Below are 18049 nucleotides of genomic sequence, written 5' to 3'. Positions count from 1 at the left end.
TTAAGAAATTAAGGAAAATTTACTTACCGGGATTTCGTGGCCCGCTGTCTAGGACGGCGTCTACGTGCGCTCTGTTTTTCTGGAAGGCGCCGGCTGGGATAAGAAAAACAACGTCCTCGTCGAGCCTGCGCCCATGCAACTTGTCTGCAACATGCCGGTAATCTACTTCCGGCCCACGGAGCAACTTCGAAAAAGAACAAAAGGTTTGAACCGACAATGTCAATTATACGCGCGATAATTATCATCGCCGAGAGTTTCAAAACGACTCGAGGCAGAATCAGGCTGCGCCGAATTTTATAACAATGTTTATTTCGTTAATTATTTGAAGATTCTACGCGCTACTTGTTCGACGATTTCTCTGACAATAGCCAGACCGTGGATTCTAGAATGAAAATGCTTGTAACTTCGCAAAAAAGAATCCTACGACGAAGAAACTAGGCTCAGCTTAAAGCTAGAAGTTTCTATTTTGACAATCCGTTGTTAAATATTTTTTCAGATTTTTCTGCACGACGCAGCAGGCGGTGAATTGGAGACAAGTTTTTCGTCGAAAATTATGAATATTCAATTATCGGTAGAAACCTTGAAGAATTTTTCTCAGGACCTAAACTACCGCTGATTTAAAGATCGAAGCTTCCTCTTTCCAAAGAGCTCTCAAACTTTGACCTACGATTTTTTTTCGCTGTTCTATCGAACATTGAATGAACAGTGCGCCGGAGACTTAAGGCATACAAAAAGGAGCTGGCTCCCTTGTCATTCAAAGTTCGATAATACAATGAAAAAAAATTGTAGATCAACGTTTGAGAGCTCGTTGGAAAGAGGAAGCTCCACTCTTTAAATCCGCCGTAGTTTCATTTCAAAGAAAAATTTTTTGATGTTTTTACAGACGATTGAATTTCCATAATATTTAGTGAAAATATGTCTTCGCTGTCCCGCGTGCTACACGACGCGAAACTGTTTCTAATAAAAATCAACTAAGGATCGCAAAAATAGATACTCCGAGCTTTGAAATGAGTCCAACATCATCGCCGTATGATTATTTTTTGCGAAACTATAGCGATTCAGATATACGGAGAATTTGTCTACAAACATTCGAAGCCGCTGTACATGAAAAATCGCGCGAGCATTCACAGTCTGGTTGAGAATTGTTCGGTAAATCGAGCAAGATGACTCCGCGACAGGCTAGAACGTCGGCGTTCAATTTCAGGTCTGTACAACTGCCCCTGCTACTATTATCCTCAAAGGAGCGGGGACCAAGGACGGGCATCGTTCGTCGTCGCCGTCGACCTGAACGCCGGTCACGAGGGATCCGATTTCTGGATAAAACGGGGCACCGCTCTCCTGTTGAGTCTCGCGACTTAAGACTCGTTAAGCGTAATGTCTCCGACAGAGGAACAGATTCGTTTGTGTTTCCGCCGCGTGTACGAGCCGCTCCGCTCGGCGAAAACACGCTTACAGTTATAAAAATTAGTTAACGTTAAAGTAGTTTTAAGACCGAAGCAAAGTAAAGTTTTCAAGTTAAGTTCGAAAGTTTTAAAGCATCGAGTTCCGTTACGTTCCTTTGGCAGACGGTCGCACTGAAATACCAGACAATCGAGTCGCTAGAATAAGTCCGCTATAGTATCCTCAACTCATTAAAATTATTAACACGTTTACCGTCCGAATTAAATAGTTCCAGAAGATTCACAAAGTCGTACCTTGAACTCTCTTTACGGACTTTGTTGAATTTCGAAGATCGTCTCTCTAGAGATATAATGCGTCCGCCTCGATTCTACCGCCTTGGACGACAGCCGGGTCCACTTTGACCCGAGTCTAACTACCCATTTATCGTAGTCCACGTATCGGTTTATCGAGCGAAATTATTGCTAGTCGATCGGTAACGTGTTTCAAAACTTAACCTTTTAGGCACGATGCGCCACTATAGTGGCTTTCGCGGATGTCATCTTTCAGAACGACACGTCAGTATAATGGCTTTCGCGGATGTCATCTCTTTGGACGACGCGCCACTATAGTGGCTTGCTCTAACAAATAATCCAAATAATAAACCAAATAATCGTCTTCGTATGCATTGTTTCACACTTCTTTTGTCTTCACATCGATTTACAACAGTCGACAGGGTGTCCCAAAAATGTCTCGCAATCCGGAAATGGCGGGTTCCTCGGATCATTTGAAACAACTTTTTCCTTTATAAAAATGTTCTCCGAGGCACCGTTAACGGCTTATTAACGAAAAACTGTGACCAATAAGGATCGAGTACGGCTGACGCGAGGCGGCCCAGCCAACCAGCACACGAAGCCCAGTTCCGCTCATTGGCTCGATCGCCTCGCGCCAGCCGAGCTCGACTCTCATTGGTCACTGTTTTTCGTTAATAACTCATTAACGGTGCCTCGGAGAAAATTTTTCTAAAGGAAAAAGTTGCTTCAAATGGCCCGAGGAACCCGCCACTTTCGGATTGCGAGACATTTTTGGGACACCCTGTATATACAGTATCAGACTGTGTACAGTACACATCAGACTCTGCCGTCCAGAGAAATAGCCTCGCGCAGAATTCAGCCGTACCTAAAAGGTTAAATAAACGATTCTTAGTTCGACCGAGATCAAGATCCATCGTCCAAGGTCGCAGTTAGCGTGCGAAAGTTTGACTATAAATAACATATATATATATACAAGTCGTACGGTAAAAAACTGTATCTCTCTCTCTCTCTCTCTCTCTCTCTCTCTCTCTCTCTCTCTCTGTCTCAGCAGACGAACAATTTGACCTTCGACAGCAAAACGGTCATTAGACACGGTATCATCAGCCACTGTGACAGAGGTCTGTCGGAGGACGACGCGTCCGAAGCCTCGGCCCTCAGCGTCAGAGCCAAGAGTTTCTTATCGCTGATCACGTTTAGGGTGTCCGAGAGAGTCTGATTGATTTTCGAAGAGAACCATTTCCATTCCTTGGGCGGTGCACCATCCGGAGGCTGCAGTCCAGCCAGCTTGTCCTCGGTCTGGAACAGGGCTCTCAGCACGTTCGCGGCGGAAGCCTTGCTCTCGTCGCCAACGCTGTCCGCCAGCTCCTGCACCGTCGAGTTCAACTGTTTCTGGAAGCTGCTCCAGTCCGCGGTCTTGTTCCCTCTGCTCAGAGCGATCAGACTCTTCAGGGACGCGATCTCGGTCTTCAGGTCCGCGAAGGACTTGTCGAACATCTCGTGGACCTCGTCGAAGTCCGTCTCGTCGGTAGCGTTCGCTCGGTTCAGCAAGCTCGTCAAGGTATCGTTGATCTGCTGCTTGAAGGCGATCCAGTCCTCGGGGGGAACGTAAGGCCTGATGAACTTGGTGTAGTCGAACTTCGACGTGCTACCGCCTTTCGCAGCAGCCCGAAGACTCGGCGCATCCTTGCCGGTTCTCAGCTCGTCGTACTTCGCAGCCAATTCCGCCTTCATGCTGGCGATCTCGTCCCTGAACTTCGCAAAGTCGTTCGCAACGGACTGCTTGAAGGCTGCCCAACCGACAGGGTCGTGAGTAGTCGGCCTCTTGCTCCGAATGTCCTGGATGATCCGAGCAAGAGAGTCGTTGATCCGCGCCCGGAACTCTATCCAATCGTTCGTCAAATTAGGCAGCTGGCTATTGTTGAACGTAGCCGATCCCAGAGCACCGCGTTTAGGATCCTTCGCCGAGAACAGGAGCGGCGGCGGCGGCGTGGTCCTGAAGGCGGAGAAATTCTTGATGACCTCGTCTCTGTAGGCCGCCCAAGCGGGATCGCCAGGAGGAGGCATCCTGTCTTTTATGTTCTTCACAGCATCGTCGATGGTCTTCTTGATGTCCGCCTTGTAGCTCAGCCAGTCTTCGTCGGAAGCTTCTCCTCTAGCTGCCAACTCCTTTAAAGGTCTCTGACCGTTAACCTTGTCCCGGAAAGCGAAGAATTTATCCCTGATGTCGGCGCCATAGGCTGCCCAAGCTGGATCGCCTGGAGGCGGCATGTTCTTCTCGATGTCCATAATGGTGTCGTTCAAAGAGGCCGTTATGTCGTCCTTGTAGTTCTTCCAGTCGAAGATCATCTCTTCGGACACCTTGGCCAAGGTCTTCGGAGCAAGATCAGCCTTCATGGAAGCCACCTGCGTCTTCAGATCGGCGAACCGATCGGCGATGTCCTGCTTAAACGCGATCCATTTGGCAGCCGCGGCTGGACCATTGCTCATCGAGGCTATAGACTCGTTCAAGGACTTCGCCAGGTCGCTCTTAAACTTGGCCCAGTCCTGATAGACGTCCGGAGGACCACCTGCCGCCTGCAGGATGAAGCTATTCGGGTACTCCGACGAGTTCTCCAACGGTGCTGAAGAACTTGCCGCGGATTCGCGTGGATGCAGAGCGGACACCTGGTTCCTCAGATCAGAGAACGACTTGTTTATGTAGTTCCTGAAGGCTACCCAGTCCGTGTCGACAGTGGCCGTTGCTCTAGTATCGTTGATGTAGGTCACCACGTCCTTGACGGTGCTGTTGATGCTGTCTTTGAACGCGGTCCAGTTGAACGGCATGAACGCGGCTCCCAGCACGGGTGTCTTCATCCTGTCTGCCCGCCAGGCGTCGAACGCCGGCCTTGGGATGTCCTCGCAGGAGAGCATGGGGTTGCTAGGATCGATGGTTCTCATCACTTCCGCCTGAATCTGAGACACTCCGTCGGAACAGTCACAGATCAGCCTAGCCAGCGACGTTTTGCGCAGCTCCTGCAGCTGGTCTGGAAACATTCGAGACGATTACTATACAGGGTGTTCCAAAAATGTCTCGTAATCCAGAAATGGCGGGTTCCTCGGATCATTCGAAACAACTTTTTCCTTTATAAAAATGTTCTCCGAGGCACCGTTAACGAGTTATTAACGAAAAACTGTGACCAATAAGGATCGAGTACGGCTGACGCGAGGCGGCCCAGCCAACCAGCGCACGAAGACCAGTTCCGCTCATTGTCTCGGTCGCCTCGCGCCAGCTAAGCTCGCCTCTCATTGGTCATTGTTTTCGTTAATAACTCGTGAACGATGCCTCGGAGAACATTTTTGTAAAGGAAAAAGTTGCTTCGAATGACCCGAGGAACCCGCCACTTTCGGATTGCGAGACCCTGTGTAAGAAAGCCAGCGACCTTGAGGACTCGGCAAGGCTACGATAAAATCTTCCGAAGCAGCGGAGCGTGAAAAAAGAATTGCCCTCACCTTCGGTGAACGGATACGGCTGGTCGGGGGACTCGTACCAGAACCGATCTCCCCTCTGCAACCTGACGAACTGATCAGCAATCAAGCAATTAAACGTAGGCCCGACGATCCCGTCGCTCTTCGGCAGCTCGGCCAGAGCGCCGGTATAAAGGTCGACGTCGTGGACAGACTTGTACAACCCAGAAATATCCTGCAGCGTCTGCGGATCCAAATGACCCTCCAGATCGGAGAAACTGTCCACCTTGCCCAGGCCACAGTGCTCCCTCCACTGGGTGTACCCTGGCAGTCCGTGGTCCCTGCCTCTTTGGACGTTCAAGGACACCAGATCCAAGCCGCAGGGCAGCGTTACGTTCCCGATGGGGTCCTCGAACAGGTGGTTGGTCAGCTGAGAAGTGACGTGAGTCGACGTCATCTGGATAACGTTCTCCGTGGCCGACGCCACCGATCTCTTCACTCCGTCCTGCGCGTACAAGCTATAGGGATTGAACAGCATCCTATGGAGTTCCACGTAGGATGAACTGCCTCGCAGATCGTCGGTCATCCTCATCAGCCCGGGCAGCAAGGTGTGAGCGAACCTGAAGGCCGCGGCTGCGAAGCTGTTCGCTATAGTGGGGTCCAGCTCGGAATCCCGCGGGTCCGAGATCCTGTAGCCTGACTTCAGAGGGCGCAGGCCTCTCGCGGTCACCTCCGTCTCTCCCAGGACGATCGGCAGGAATTCCTCGTAGGTGACGTGCTGCATCTGGGCGCCGATTATGCGCCTGGTCTCCTGGTAGAGCGTCTCGTCGTCCCAGCCGGGATTGATCCCGGCCAATCGGTCCGCCACTTTGTTGTGCTGCCTCGCCCACAGCAGGTGCATCGTCGTCAAATGCAGGTTCTCGTTCGCTCTGGCGTCGCCCGCCGCGAAACAGTAACGTCCCCTCAGCTTCTCGGTCTCGCGGTTGCAGCCGTCGTTCGGATTGGTGCTGGCTGGCAGCAGAGTGCGATTGTCCGGGGTCGTTTGCATCCTGAGACGACCGCCCGAGAAGGACCGCAGACTGCGAGCCGCGCCGATGTCCGATCCGTAGATCGCCGATCCGTCGATAAACGCTGTGATCTGTCGCAACGAATAGCTTTAATGCGTCGGACGTCGGCGACATTTTCCGATCTGATGGTCGGCGATCGAAGTCGGCGGGTCGTGCGAACGCTCTAGACCAGGGGTGTCAAACTCGCGGCCCGAGATGAATATTTTTGATGTCAAGTATCAGGACGTAAACAATAATTTAACTTTATATATGTTTATTACAATGTACCGGTCAAAATAAAAATATTTGTTTCTATGAACATTGATCTTCTTTTTGCGGCCCACCTAAAGTTAAGCATTGTTTATTTGGCCCAAGTTAGCTTTTGAGTTTGACACCCCTGCTCTAGACGTTTCGTTCGCGGACCAACAAGTGCCTTCGATTACGCGGTCCGATAACTTCTCGCGGGACTTTGATACGATAGAAAAGCTTCCTTCAGGCGGGGAGCTATTAACAAGATTCCTAATAGGCTTCCCAGCTAAGGCGTTCGCCTCGGGAATGAAAGAAACTATTGCAAGCGCGGGTGTTCCATCGTCAGGTCCGCCGGAGATAGTATAATTCTGTATCGCGTAGCCTCGCGTCGCTGTTTTCACGGCCCTAACGAGCTTAATCGATCGACTGCTGCTCGCTCTAATGACCCGCGTCTCTGTGCGTAGAATCGTGGAAGCTCGCGAAAGTCGCCGACATTCCCAATCCGCGAGTCAGCTTGCTTCGAGAACGAAGCTGAGAATTTGCTCTAAAGACAAACTAAAGAATAATTCCTACCTGGTTCAGCTGCTGCCTAGGTCCCAGCTTGCACTGCGGCGCAGGAGCGGACCTGACGAACTCCATGCAGGTGGTGCCGGTGACGTCGAAGACCGGGTCCCCGGAAGCGACGGGGACCGGGAAGCACTCGGGGTGCCCGACGGAGGGCGGACAGCAGGCGATAGAGCTGCCGTTGATCCCTTGGCTGATCGCGGTAGCGGTGATATCGTGATCCAGAAACTGTCCGTAGACGGCCAGTATCACGGTGAAACGTGGATTGGTGCTGGGCGCGGGCTTGTGGACCTTCAAGCTGACTTCCCTGGCGGAAGGCAACTCCTCGCCCGTCGTGGACCTCCTCGGGGCTTCGAGGCCGTCCGCGTAGTTCGCCGGAAGGACTCTCCTAAACGGCGTCATGGTTGCGCCCTGCTGCATCTGTCTGTTGCAGCTACCGTCGAACGTTCTGTACTTGTTCGACGGGCAATCGGGCTCCGTCAGATATTTGCAGACGCCCTGCGCCACCCAGCCTCCGTCGAAGTAGCTGCCGACGGCCGACGTCTCTCCCAGAATCGATCTGGCGCTCTCGATCTTCCTGGTGGCGGCCAGCTCACCGACGGCGACCAGTGCCAGCGACCTGACGCTTCTGCAGGTGCTGACGGCGTAACGGTGCCTCGAAGCCGGCGACGGCGACGGCAACGGAGACGTCAACGCGGCCGCGTCGGCGAACAGCCGCTCCGTTATCGCCTGCCGACCTGCCTCCAGCCCTTCTTTGTACTCGTCCACTGTTAGAACCGTAGATCTTTTCCCGCCAAGTTCGACGGAGTTCGAGGCAGGCGGGGACGCCGGATGGCTGAATCCTAGGCTCAGAGTTAGGTTCGGGAACTGTGGTGACGTGGAGGTTGATAGGTTCGGAGAGTTGTCTATCAGATCGTGGTTCACCGAGTAGCTCACTGTCACTATCAGCGCCATCGTGAAGATCGCGCTGCAAGAAGAAGAGGTTCGAGGTCAGTAGAGGATCCTCCTTTCATAATGCGCGGGTTTTGCTGTTGTAATTTAATTTGTAAATTAAGGGGCTCTGCTTTTTATCGAACGACAACTTTCTCTGTCGACAGAAGCATCGTCGCATCAAGAGCAGATTCGCGTTTGCATTAAAATTTCGTTGGTATGCAGCAACAGTTCCAGTCGAATTTCAATTCCAATGAATTTCCAATGAAATTCCAATTGCAGTGAAATTCTAATTGCAGCGAAATTCCAATCGGAGTAAATACTGGAACGGAGTTACGACGAAAGAAAGAGGCCCGTTGTCGCGGAAGCTTCTCGCCCCGATTTAAATAATCATCGGTCGTGCAGACTTAATCAATCGATCCTGAATGCCAATTAAACCGCAATATTTCTTAGACTCTTTCGCAACGTTGGGCAACCACACGGCCGCTATACAATTACGCGTATAATCAAGGCCGTCGTCACGTAATCAGCCTATACGGCAGACTCTGTCTGCACACGTTTGCCAGGCGACCTATAAGCGAATTACGCTCGCCGCAAATACAATAAGAACAGAACCCGTTGCTCCTAATACTTATCATCCGATGCCTCGGGAAACCCTCGAACAACCGAATCGCTGCGATCGTGCACCTCCGTATCGTCGCGTTTCTCTTGCCGTCCTGTTTCTATCGTTCCTTCGCTCTCTTTCTCTTTTTCTCTCTCTCGGTTTCTCCCTCTCTTATTCGCTCTCTCTCCCGGTTTCTCTCTCTCTCGGTTTCTCTCTCTCTCATTCGCTCTCTCTCTCATTCGCTCTCTCTCTCTCGGTTTCTCTCTCTCTCTCTCTCTCTCTCATTCGCTCTCTCTCTCTCTCGGTTTCTATCTCCCTCATTCGCTCTCTCTCTCATTCGCTCTCTCTCTCTCGGTTTCTCTCTCTCTCGCTCTCATTCGCTCTCTCTCTCTCTCGGTTTCTATCTCCCTCATTCGCTCTCTCTCTCATTCGCTCTCTCTCTCTCGGTTTCTCTCTCCCTCATTCGCCCTCTCTCTCTCTCTCTCTCTATTTCTCCCTCTCTTTCTCTCTCTCACTTTTTCTTTCTGTCTTCGGATTCTACTCGATCCACACACACGCATGCTCACCGCCTCGTTGATATTTCATCGCGAGCAACAAGAACACCTAACCGCAACCGAGAAACCGCAACGTCTCCCCGTTTCCCCGCAGAGACTCCGACATTTCTGATTCTTAAAAGAACCCGGTTCTGTTGTTGCGCTGTCCGAAACCAGGCCAGTGCATCACGGTAAAGTCGCGGAAAACTCTGCCTACACGCAGCCCTTCGAAACAGAAGGGTTTACCTATTGGAAAATGCTTGTCATCGTTTTTTAGGATTCTTTCGCCTGAATTTCTCTAAACCGTTTCCATCGATTCGTTGATGGATCGTGTATCGCAAGATACAGAAGCTTTAAAAAATCCTCAGAATTTGCAGTTTACTTGTTTCGACGAAACAGAGTCTTGGAATAAAACATAAAGTTAACTGTCGCTTTAAAAAAATAGCTGAAAGACGAAGATCAACTCCGAAAACGGAGTTCACTGTCGTCCCCTAAGGGTGGACGAATAATAATAATATCGAGCAATAATTTGAGCTCTGCAAACGGGAACGACAGATTTTTATCCTCGAGCAAATCGTCCATTAGAGGCTTTGTAATCATTCATGCGCACCCCTAACAGTGGCACCGCACTAGGATTACAGCAAAAATTGCAGTTACATTAATTTAACCCCCGCACAGCCAACAAGCGTAAACAATCTCGAAACAACGCTGTAACAATCTCCGTACAATTATCTGCAGCATCGAAAAATTGCAATAAATCGTAAATCCGCAGTAATAAAAACTCCAAAAGCCTTTAAAAAATAGATACGCCTCTCCGTCCACTAAAATATGAAATTTTACAAAATCGTAGCAACGACCAAACAACGACCATCCGAATCAACATTATCGGCGACCCGACGCTATAACGATTTCCGTACAATTATCTGCAGCATCGAAAAATTGCAATAAATCGTAAATCCGCAGTAATAAAAACTCCAAAAGTCTTTAAAAAATAGCCACGCCTCTCCGTCCGCTAAGATACTAAATTTTACAAAATCGTCGCAACGACCAAACAACGTCTATCCGAATAAACATTATCGGCGACCCAACGCTGTAACAATCTCCGTACAATTATCTGCAGCATCGAAACATTGCAATAAATCGTAAATCCGCAGTAACGAAAACTCCAAAAGGCTTAAAAAAATAGCCACGCCTCTCCGTCCGCTAAGATACTAAATTTTAAAAATCGTCGCAACGACCAAACAACGTCCATCCGAATCAACATTATCGGCGACCCGACGCGTATCTCGTACACGCGGGGAGGGTTGAACGCGGCGAAAAGTTCGCGCGGCGGCGAGTCCCCGAAGAGTCAAGGCTGTCCAGGATGTTTAGCACTTTTCCCGCCTATCGGACGCCACGGCGGAGCACATTTTCTTTGGTAGAGCGGATCCGATCGCGGCGGGTCAGCCGAGAAGGCGGTGAACGAAGGGAAGAGGTCGGCGCGAGGGGAAGGAAAACTCACGTCGCGATGGTGTACACGACGCATCGCAGCTGCAGTTTCTGTCTCCTCCGGTGGGAATGGAACGGATAAGAGTCGCGGACGTAATAAACCCTGGCCGGCTTGTCGCCGGTCAACGAGGTCGTCTCCGTCGACGGCATACTCCTCGTCCTCGTCTTTCCTGCCCGCGATCTGGCCGCGGCCGCACTGAAGCCGATCACCGGCACGACGTCGCTCGAGAGCCGGCCGATGACTATACCTAAGTATCCGCTTACGGTGGGGAATGGATACACGGGCATTTTTCCCGGCCGGGCGCGATGGAAATCATCGTCGCGTATTTATAATCCGGGACCGCGATCCTCCGAGCATCTTCCCCCCGCGCGATCCGCAGGACCGGATCCTCGAGGATCCCGATCGAGGAGACAAAAAATCCGCTTTTGCTGTGGGAAGATCTGTCTTCGCGACTTTGCCGTAGCATTTAGTAACTTCGGAAAACATTAACTATGGCGAAAAGTGCCCGAACAGCTTTCGGAAAGCGATGACTTTTTTCAAACTGGACTTAGACGATTTGAATCTTTTTTAATGACAAAGTTATGTTAGAAGATCTGTCTTCGACTTTGCCGCAGCATTTGGTAACTTCAGAAAACGCTGACTCTGACGAAAAGAGCCCGAACAGCTTTCGGAACGCGATGACTTTTTTCAAACTGGACTTAGACGATTTGAATCTTTTTTAATGACAAAGTTATGTTAGAAGATCTGTCTTCGACTTTGCCGCAGCATTTGGTAACTTCAGAAAACGCTGACTCTGACGAAAAGAGCCCGAACAGCTTTCGGAACGCGATGACTTTTTTCAAACTGGACTTAGACGATTTGAATCTTTTTTAATGACAAAGTTATGTTAGAAGATCTGTCTTCGACTTTGCCGGAGCATTTAGTAACTTCAGAAAACGCTAACTCTGACGAAAAGTGCCCGAACAGCTTTCGGAACGCGATGACTTTTTTCAAACTGGACTTAGACGATTTGAATCTTTTTTAATGTCAAGATTATGTTAGAAGATCTGTCTTCGACTTTGCCGCAGCATTTGGTAACTTCAGAAAACGCTGACTCCGACGAAAAGTGCCCGAACAGCTTTCGGAACACGATAACGTTTTTCAAACTGGACTTAGACGATTCGAATCTCTTCACTATGCCGTCCGCAAATCTTAGATACGATTCTTTTGTTTAACGCCGGCATAATAGCTTGGAAATTGTAAATTTTTAAAAAAAATTTGGAAGATATCGGTAATATAAATTCCTAAAATTATGATTAGTCATCCAAGAATTTTCGTACTTAATTCTTAGTTAAACAAGCACAATGCTATAGTTACTTTGCTGTCTTTTAACACCCAAGAAATATAGTTCAAATGTTATTTCAGTTTTTTAAAATGGCACCAAAGTGGTACCACCGGCATACAACAGATAACTTTTGCATGGCACCAACGTGATCCCATCAGACGGCATAGTGTTAATGTCAAGGTTGTGTTAGCGAACAATGACCGAAATACCTTTTGTTCTTAACACTAAACCTACCAAGCAGTAATACCAACTGACATGTACTGCTTTACAAAAGTGAGAAGACCGATTTTATTTACAATTTGTAAAGTTTTTATAATAAAGCTTGCTCCAGTAATATAACTTATTCAAGCGTTTTACACGAAAGAGTCTCGAAACTGTGCAGAATTGCAAAATAAGAAAGCGGTCACTTTGACCGCGGCAGGTTTAGTGTTAATTTTGCTATTACTTGTCGTTTTCAGTGTGCAGTGTGCAGTGTACAGTACAGTATGAACAGTGTTCGTCGGTGTTCGATTAATTTCTCGAACGAAGATTCGCAGGCTGTTGCGATCTACGCACCTACGTATAATACTAAATTTCTATTTCAGCCGGCTGCATCGATGTGCAAACGATTCCGGTCCTGGGACCGTGGATCATTTTTCGGCGTTAGGTCTCCGCGATAGAAGATTTCGCGATTTATGGTACGAACGTGCAGGCTGGTAGATCAGGGAAACAGATACGTTTGCCCGGGCCGACGAATCGTTAACGACGACTCGGCCAATGCGTCGTTCCTCGCGGCTAGATTTATTTAAAATGTCTCTGCGCCCCGTTGCACCGCGAGTGCCACGCAACTCGCAATTATATAAACACGCTTTGTAATAACAGACGCATATTTTTTTAATGCGACCGTAGAACAACACCGTTCGTCGACGCCTCGCCCCGCCCCGTCCCGCCGCCGCGCAAATCGGATTAGAGGAGGTAATGCGTTCGTATCGAGAACGTTCCTTAATTGCCAATCCTGCCGTGCTATTGTTGCAAATGTTTAAACGCACGGTACACGGTGCCGGTTCTACGTCCGAGAATTCGCAGCATCGAATTCATAGTCGCCGAGAAAACAATGCTATCTGTCTCGCGGATCGGGCGACGCGTAACGCGGAACAGCTCCGCGATCGTTGTATAAATAATAATTGAGACTTCTTGTTAATTCTGAACAGATGACGGAAATTGTGGCACTTTGTGGAACGGTAAAGTCATCTTTGATCGCGATAAAAATGACTTGTGATTAGAAGTAGAATATTCAGGAATGTTTCAAGAATGTCAAGATTTATCAAGATTATTCTTCATCTAGAATTTATCTGATTTAGGCAAGCTCCGTGCTGTAACTTATCCGCGACTCTAAAAATCAAAATTATTCCACAAATGAGCCGTTTATTTTGAAAGTGGCATAAGTTACTTTACCGTAATGAAAAGTGGTGATTTTTTAATGTTTATACGAAATTATTTATACTGAGAAAAATATCGATATCCTGAGATAACAAATACAAGTAAATCTTCTCGAAAGTTAGCATCCATATTTTTAAACGTGTTAAAACGCAAACCCTTAGATATATCGACTTAAAAACAAAGTGACCGACTTAAAAACAAAGTGACTTATGCCACTTTCAAAATAAACGGCTCAAATATTGAAAGCAAAATTTCTTTTTTAAATAAATTCTTGATGTAGAATTTATCTGATTTAGGTAAACTCCGTGCTGATATTTATCTGCGACTCTAGAAATCAAAATCATTCCACAAATATTGGAAGCAAAATCTCTTTTTTGAATCAATTCTTGATCTAGAATTTATCTGATTTAGGTAAGCTCCGTGCTGGAACTTATCCGCGACTCTAAAAATCAAAATCATTCCACAAATATTGGAAACAAAATCTCTCTTTTGAATAAATTCTTGATCTAAAATTTATCTGATTTTGGTAAGCTCTGTGCTGAAATTTATCCGCGACTCTAAAAATCAAAATCATTCCACAAATATTGGAAGCAAAATCTCTCTTTTGAACAAATTCTTGATCTAGAATTTATCTGATTTAGGTAAGCTCCGTGCTGAAATTTATCCGCGACTCTAGAAATCAAAATCATTCCACAGATATTGAAAGCAAAATCTCTCTTTTGAATAAATTCTTGATCTAGAATTTATCTGATTTAGGTAAGCTCCGTGCTGAAATTTATCCGCGACTCTAAAAATCAAAATTATTCCACAAATATTGGAAGCAAAATCTCTTTTTTGAATCAATTCTTGATCTAGAATTTATCTGATTTAGGCAAACTCCCTGCTGAAACTTATCTGCGACTCTAAAAGGCTAAATGCACACAAAATGGCCGCGAGAGAAATGCTCGTAGTCGTCGTACGATTTCTCGCAGCACTAAACAATATAACCGAACTCGAAATTAAACACTGCTAATTAATACAATCTATTCTACAGCACCATAGACGCAATATCTGTACTATCAGATTGAGTCGTAAATAACTTCCGATGCAGCTAAGTAGAATCTATTGTTCGTATCTACCCGCTATGAGTCACCGGGACAAACGAGTTTTCGCTTTCACTAAATAGATAAGGGTATGAAATAAATAAATTACAAAAATAAAGAGATAAATAAAAAAGAACAAAATAAATGCCTGATAAAGGACAAAGGACTTTATTTACGACTCGAGCTAATAAAACTGTGCAGGCTTTTCGATTACGTAGGTTACACGTTCTCCGCAATGTCTCCAAACTTTCATCATGCTCGTCTCACTTTTAATTCACTGCTAACTAACAAGTAAATTCTCCCTAATTAACGCTCAGTTTCTACACAAAAATGAAGAAATTTGGGAAGAGGAGATACGATTACTCGAGCCTTGCGGCTCTCTTTTATAGTTACCGATTATCAACGACTACAAAAACAAGCCTTCTTCCTAATTTGTAGATTTTTGTTTCCAATCTGAGCGTCAATTAGGAAGAATTTACTGTGTTTCTTCTATAAAACTGCAATTGCGACAGGACGACAATTGCGGGTGATTTTTCTAGCCGCTCAAAAATAGAAAAAAAAGAAGATTTCAGAGGACTCACATCAAAGTGGCACAGACGCAGCACTGGAACTGTCTGATCCTCGACTTCCGGTGCCTCAAAAGGCTCGCAAATTCCACATAATCGGGGGAATCCAGAGGCCTCGTGAGAGGGGTCCTTTCCGTGGCCCGTTTGCGTTCCTCCATCGTGCTCGCTCGACCGTCGTAGCAAAACTGCGAGCCGGATAATCCGCGAGCCGTATCGACTCGATCGTCGATCGCTGACTGGCCAGCGACGTCGATCTTGGCCGTCTCGTGCCGCGTCTATTCTCGGTTTACCTGGCGGAAACCGAGTCGAATCACCGGCAACTTCCGGCCCCGTGCGCCTTTGTGCCGCCCTGGCCCCGGGAAGTTCGCACAAAGATGGCCCCCGGCCACGTCGGGACGGTGTGTGGTCGCTCTATTGTCGGATGCGTTGACACTTTATTCAGCTGATTCCGGCATCCCTGAACAAGTCGATCGAACTTTTAAAGTACCCGTCGATTCGTCCGGCGATTTTCGGCGCCGGCGATACCGTTGGCAATTGTTTTACTTTATTTACTATGTTCTTCCTTCGCGTATTCTATCCGATCCCTTTCATTTGATCCCGACAGGCCTTGGGAAATTTATATTTATAAACGTTCATATTATTATATTATATTATTATATTATAATTTATATTTATATTTAAAACGACGCTGGGAATCGAACGCGCGAAGATGAGGAGGCGCGTAAAGATGGCGGACGGAGACGAAGATGTTAGGCCTACGAAAAATAGGTTTAATCGTTCGCAATTGTAATAGATTTCGTTCGTTGTTAAATGAGACACGCGTGGACGAAGATAACGCGTCGAGATGGCGGATAAAGAAGCAGCAAATAGTGGGGCAAATCGAACGATGCATGAAATCAGGTTACTCGGTGCCTCCGGCCGGGGAAAGAAGGAAATTTGGGACGGCCGTCTGACGAATTACGATCGGAAGTGGGAACAGAACGGAACTGGAAAAGCGTTTCGACTGGCCGGCGGTGATAACGCCGAGGGAAACAGTCGCAGATAGGGGCAATTAAAGCGGGATTACGCCGAAATGAGCCGTCCCCGGCGGGGGAGAGGCGAGAGGACGCCGAGTCGAACACATCGACGGGCCGCGATCGAGTCTCGATCGCACCTACACTCTCTCTCGATCACGGACTGGTCCGCGTTATATAAGAAGAATCGGGGATCGACGGCCGGCTAGGTAATGAAACACGAGCCATCGCCTCGCGTTTTTTATCCTGCGGTGGCCGAGCGACGCTGAGAAGCTTTCGACTATTACAGAGGATCATCGACACCTTCGAGACGAGCGGAGGATTGATAGAGAGATCCCTGGAGAACCTCCGGAGAGCCTCCGAGATGACAATACGGATCGCTGGAGATTTCGCCGAGCTATAAATAATGAACGGATTGCGAATCTTGCGCGGATTTGTTCCGTCGAGTCCGACGAGGTCTTTGTGTTCTTCGAGATGTTAATGGAGTCTCGATAGATCGATCACATGCTTCTTTCATCCCGGATGTTGCGGATTAGTCGACGGAGGACTCGATTTGCTCGAGGACTTAAGAAGAAAGACTGAGCAATGTGTAAGCTACGCCACGATTATGTTCAATCCGTTGACCCTAGCAAGGCGACGGCTGAGTCTATTTTGATCCAGAGTATATAAATCGTTCGCTCGGTTACTTAATTGTCGGCAATTAAACGAAAGAAATTACTGTTACATTAGGAACAAGAAAAAAGTGCAAAAAATCTGCAATATTTTCAAAAATGTTCCGAAAAATTAGCGAAGCTCTGAATTGCTATAAACATCGTGAATAATACAATTGCGAGAATGCTCCGCCGTCCGAGATTTAATCAGAGAAGATCGCTATCGTTCTAACGATCGAACGAGAAACGGTGCCGCAATTTCGCGCAGCTTCCGCTGCATCGTTCAAAAGAAGACCCCTCGAATGAATCGCCGGTTTAAAGCATCGCGTGGACATTTACCTGATAGCGACGATCTGTGGACGAACTTTGGATGGGGTCGAAGGTTATCAACGAACCATAACGGCGCTCGCGTCGCCGTCAATGAACCACTGGCGTTGAATTTAATGGACCATCAACCCGGGGAAACTAATACAGGGAAGTCCCGATAAACGAAAACTCTATCGAACAGGTGTTCGCCACGTGCGTTACGCAGCCGTCACGTGAGAATCAACGTGTCCACGGTGGACCATCGGTCGGTCACCCCTCGCGGCCGTAGCAATTACGAAAGTGAACTGTGCGCTCGTTAGACATTCTCGGCGAAGCACGCGCGTACTCTTAATGAATAATCGATAACAACCGACTCCCTCTACAGAGAGAACGCACGGACACGCGTCGATCGCGACCGTTCCATGGTGATTTGTGGACACGCGGCTGATCCCGACGCTAAAGCCTCACTGGCCGTGGCAAGGGGTCGTTCGTTCGGCTCTCGTTCTGGCCGTCGCCGTATCCTCTTTTTCCGCTTATAACGTACATAGGGACGCGTAATGCGATGCCAGACGCAAGATCGTGGCAAGAAGGGGCTTCCTGGGCCTTGCCGGGCTTCGCAGCCGCGTAAATCGCGGGAATTCGCAGCCCAACGTCCTCTCCGTTGCTCGAACGAATTTGCGTGCCGAATCTCTGCGTTCATTGTGCGATCGTCGAAATCCGGCGGCCTACAGAACCGGAAGAATTAATCCTCGTATATTATTCCGCTGGTCGATAATTCAGCCGTTTCATTGCCTCGGACGCTGCGAAACGTTTCGGTTATTCCGGCCGGTGTTGCAGGAGATCTTGAAAATGCGGCGTGAGAAGCTTAACACGGTCCCGTCCGCTCGAAGTATAAAATAAGGGTGGCTGGAACTCTGCTCAAGGATCATCCGTCTCGGACACCGCGATACGTTCTAGCTCATTCTGTTTGCGTTGCAGGAAAATCTCGAAAACTAAACACGATTTGCCCGCTCTCGAAGTAAGTTACGCTAGGATCTCGCATGCAATTTCTGAGGGTCGTGCAAGCGCGAGCGAAGTTAGGGGACGTCCGCGGCCAGAAAAGAGAGAGAGAGAGAGAGAGAGAGAGAGAGGGGGGAGAC

At 48.1% G+C, this 18049-nt stretch overlaps 2 protein-coding genes across 4 annotated transcripts in view; one reads left to right on the top strand and one right to left on the bottom strand.

Moving 5' to 3' along the window:
• The window catches only part of kl-2 (dynein heavy chain 2, axonemal kl-2), a 71459-nt gene extending 70100 nt beyond the window's left edge, over window positions 1-1359 (top strand). The window contains exons 62-63 of the mRNA XM_076519478.1: window positions 53-203; window positions 1205-1359. Coding sequence (XP_076375593.1) covers window positions 53-203; window positions 1205-1359 — 306 coding nt within the window. The remainder of the gene's footprint in view (window positions 1-52; window positions 204-1204) is intronic.
• On the bottom strand, window positions 293-17382 carry LOC117221488 (uncharacterized). Of its 3 annotated transcripts, XM_076520618.1 has the most exons (6): window positions 16944-17382; window positions 15494-15547; window positions 14957-15398; window positions 7004-7961; window positions 5181-6273; window positions 293-4714 (listed from the first exon to the last, which is right to left on the bottom strand). In XM_076520618.1, exons 3-6 carry the CDS (start codon window positions 15097-15099, stop codon window positions 2736-2738), a joined length of 4173 nt encoding a protein of 1390 aa, XP_076376733.1. In that variant the 5' UTR covers window positions 15100-15398; window positions 15494-15547; window positions 16944-17382; the 3' UTR covers window positions 293-2735. The 3 variants fall into 3 exon arrangements, with proteins under 3 accessions (XP_076376733.1, XP_076376732.1, XP_076376734.1); XM_076520617.1 differs by lacking the exon at window positions 15494-15547; XM_076520619.1 differs by lacking the exons at window positions 14957-15398; window positions 15494-15547; window positions 16944-17382 and adding an exon at window positions 10563-10748.
• Window positions 17383-18049: the final 667 nt, after the last annotated feature.

Source organism: Megalopta genalis, chromosome 3 (assembly GCF_051020955.1).
Source record: "Megalopta genalis isolate 19385.01 chromosome 3, iyMegGena1_principal, whole genome shotgun sequence".
NCBI lineage: Eukaryota > Metazoa > Arthropoda > Insecta > Hymenoptera > Halictidae > Megalopta > Megalopta genalis.
Note: the sequence above shows the minus strand (reverse complement) of the source record. Positions and strands in the feature narration are given on the sequence as shown.

Bases quoted from the DNA above. Each gene is read 5' to 3' on its own strand.
- LOC117221488 (XM_076520618.1), bottom strand. From the start codon at position 15,099: ATGGAGGAACGCAAACGGGCCACGGAAAGGACCCCTCTCACGAGGCCT. The intron at 7,962-14,956 runs GTGAGTCCTCTG...TTCTTCTTGCAG, and splicing joins TGCGTCTGTGCCACTTTGAT to CGCGATCTTCACGATGGCGC. The intron at 6,274-7,003 runs GTAGGAATTATT...TCGTTGCGACAG, and splicing joins CTAGGCAGCAGCTGAACCAG to ATCACAGCGTTTATCGACGG.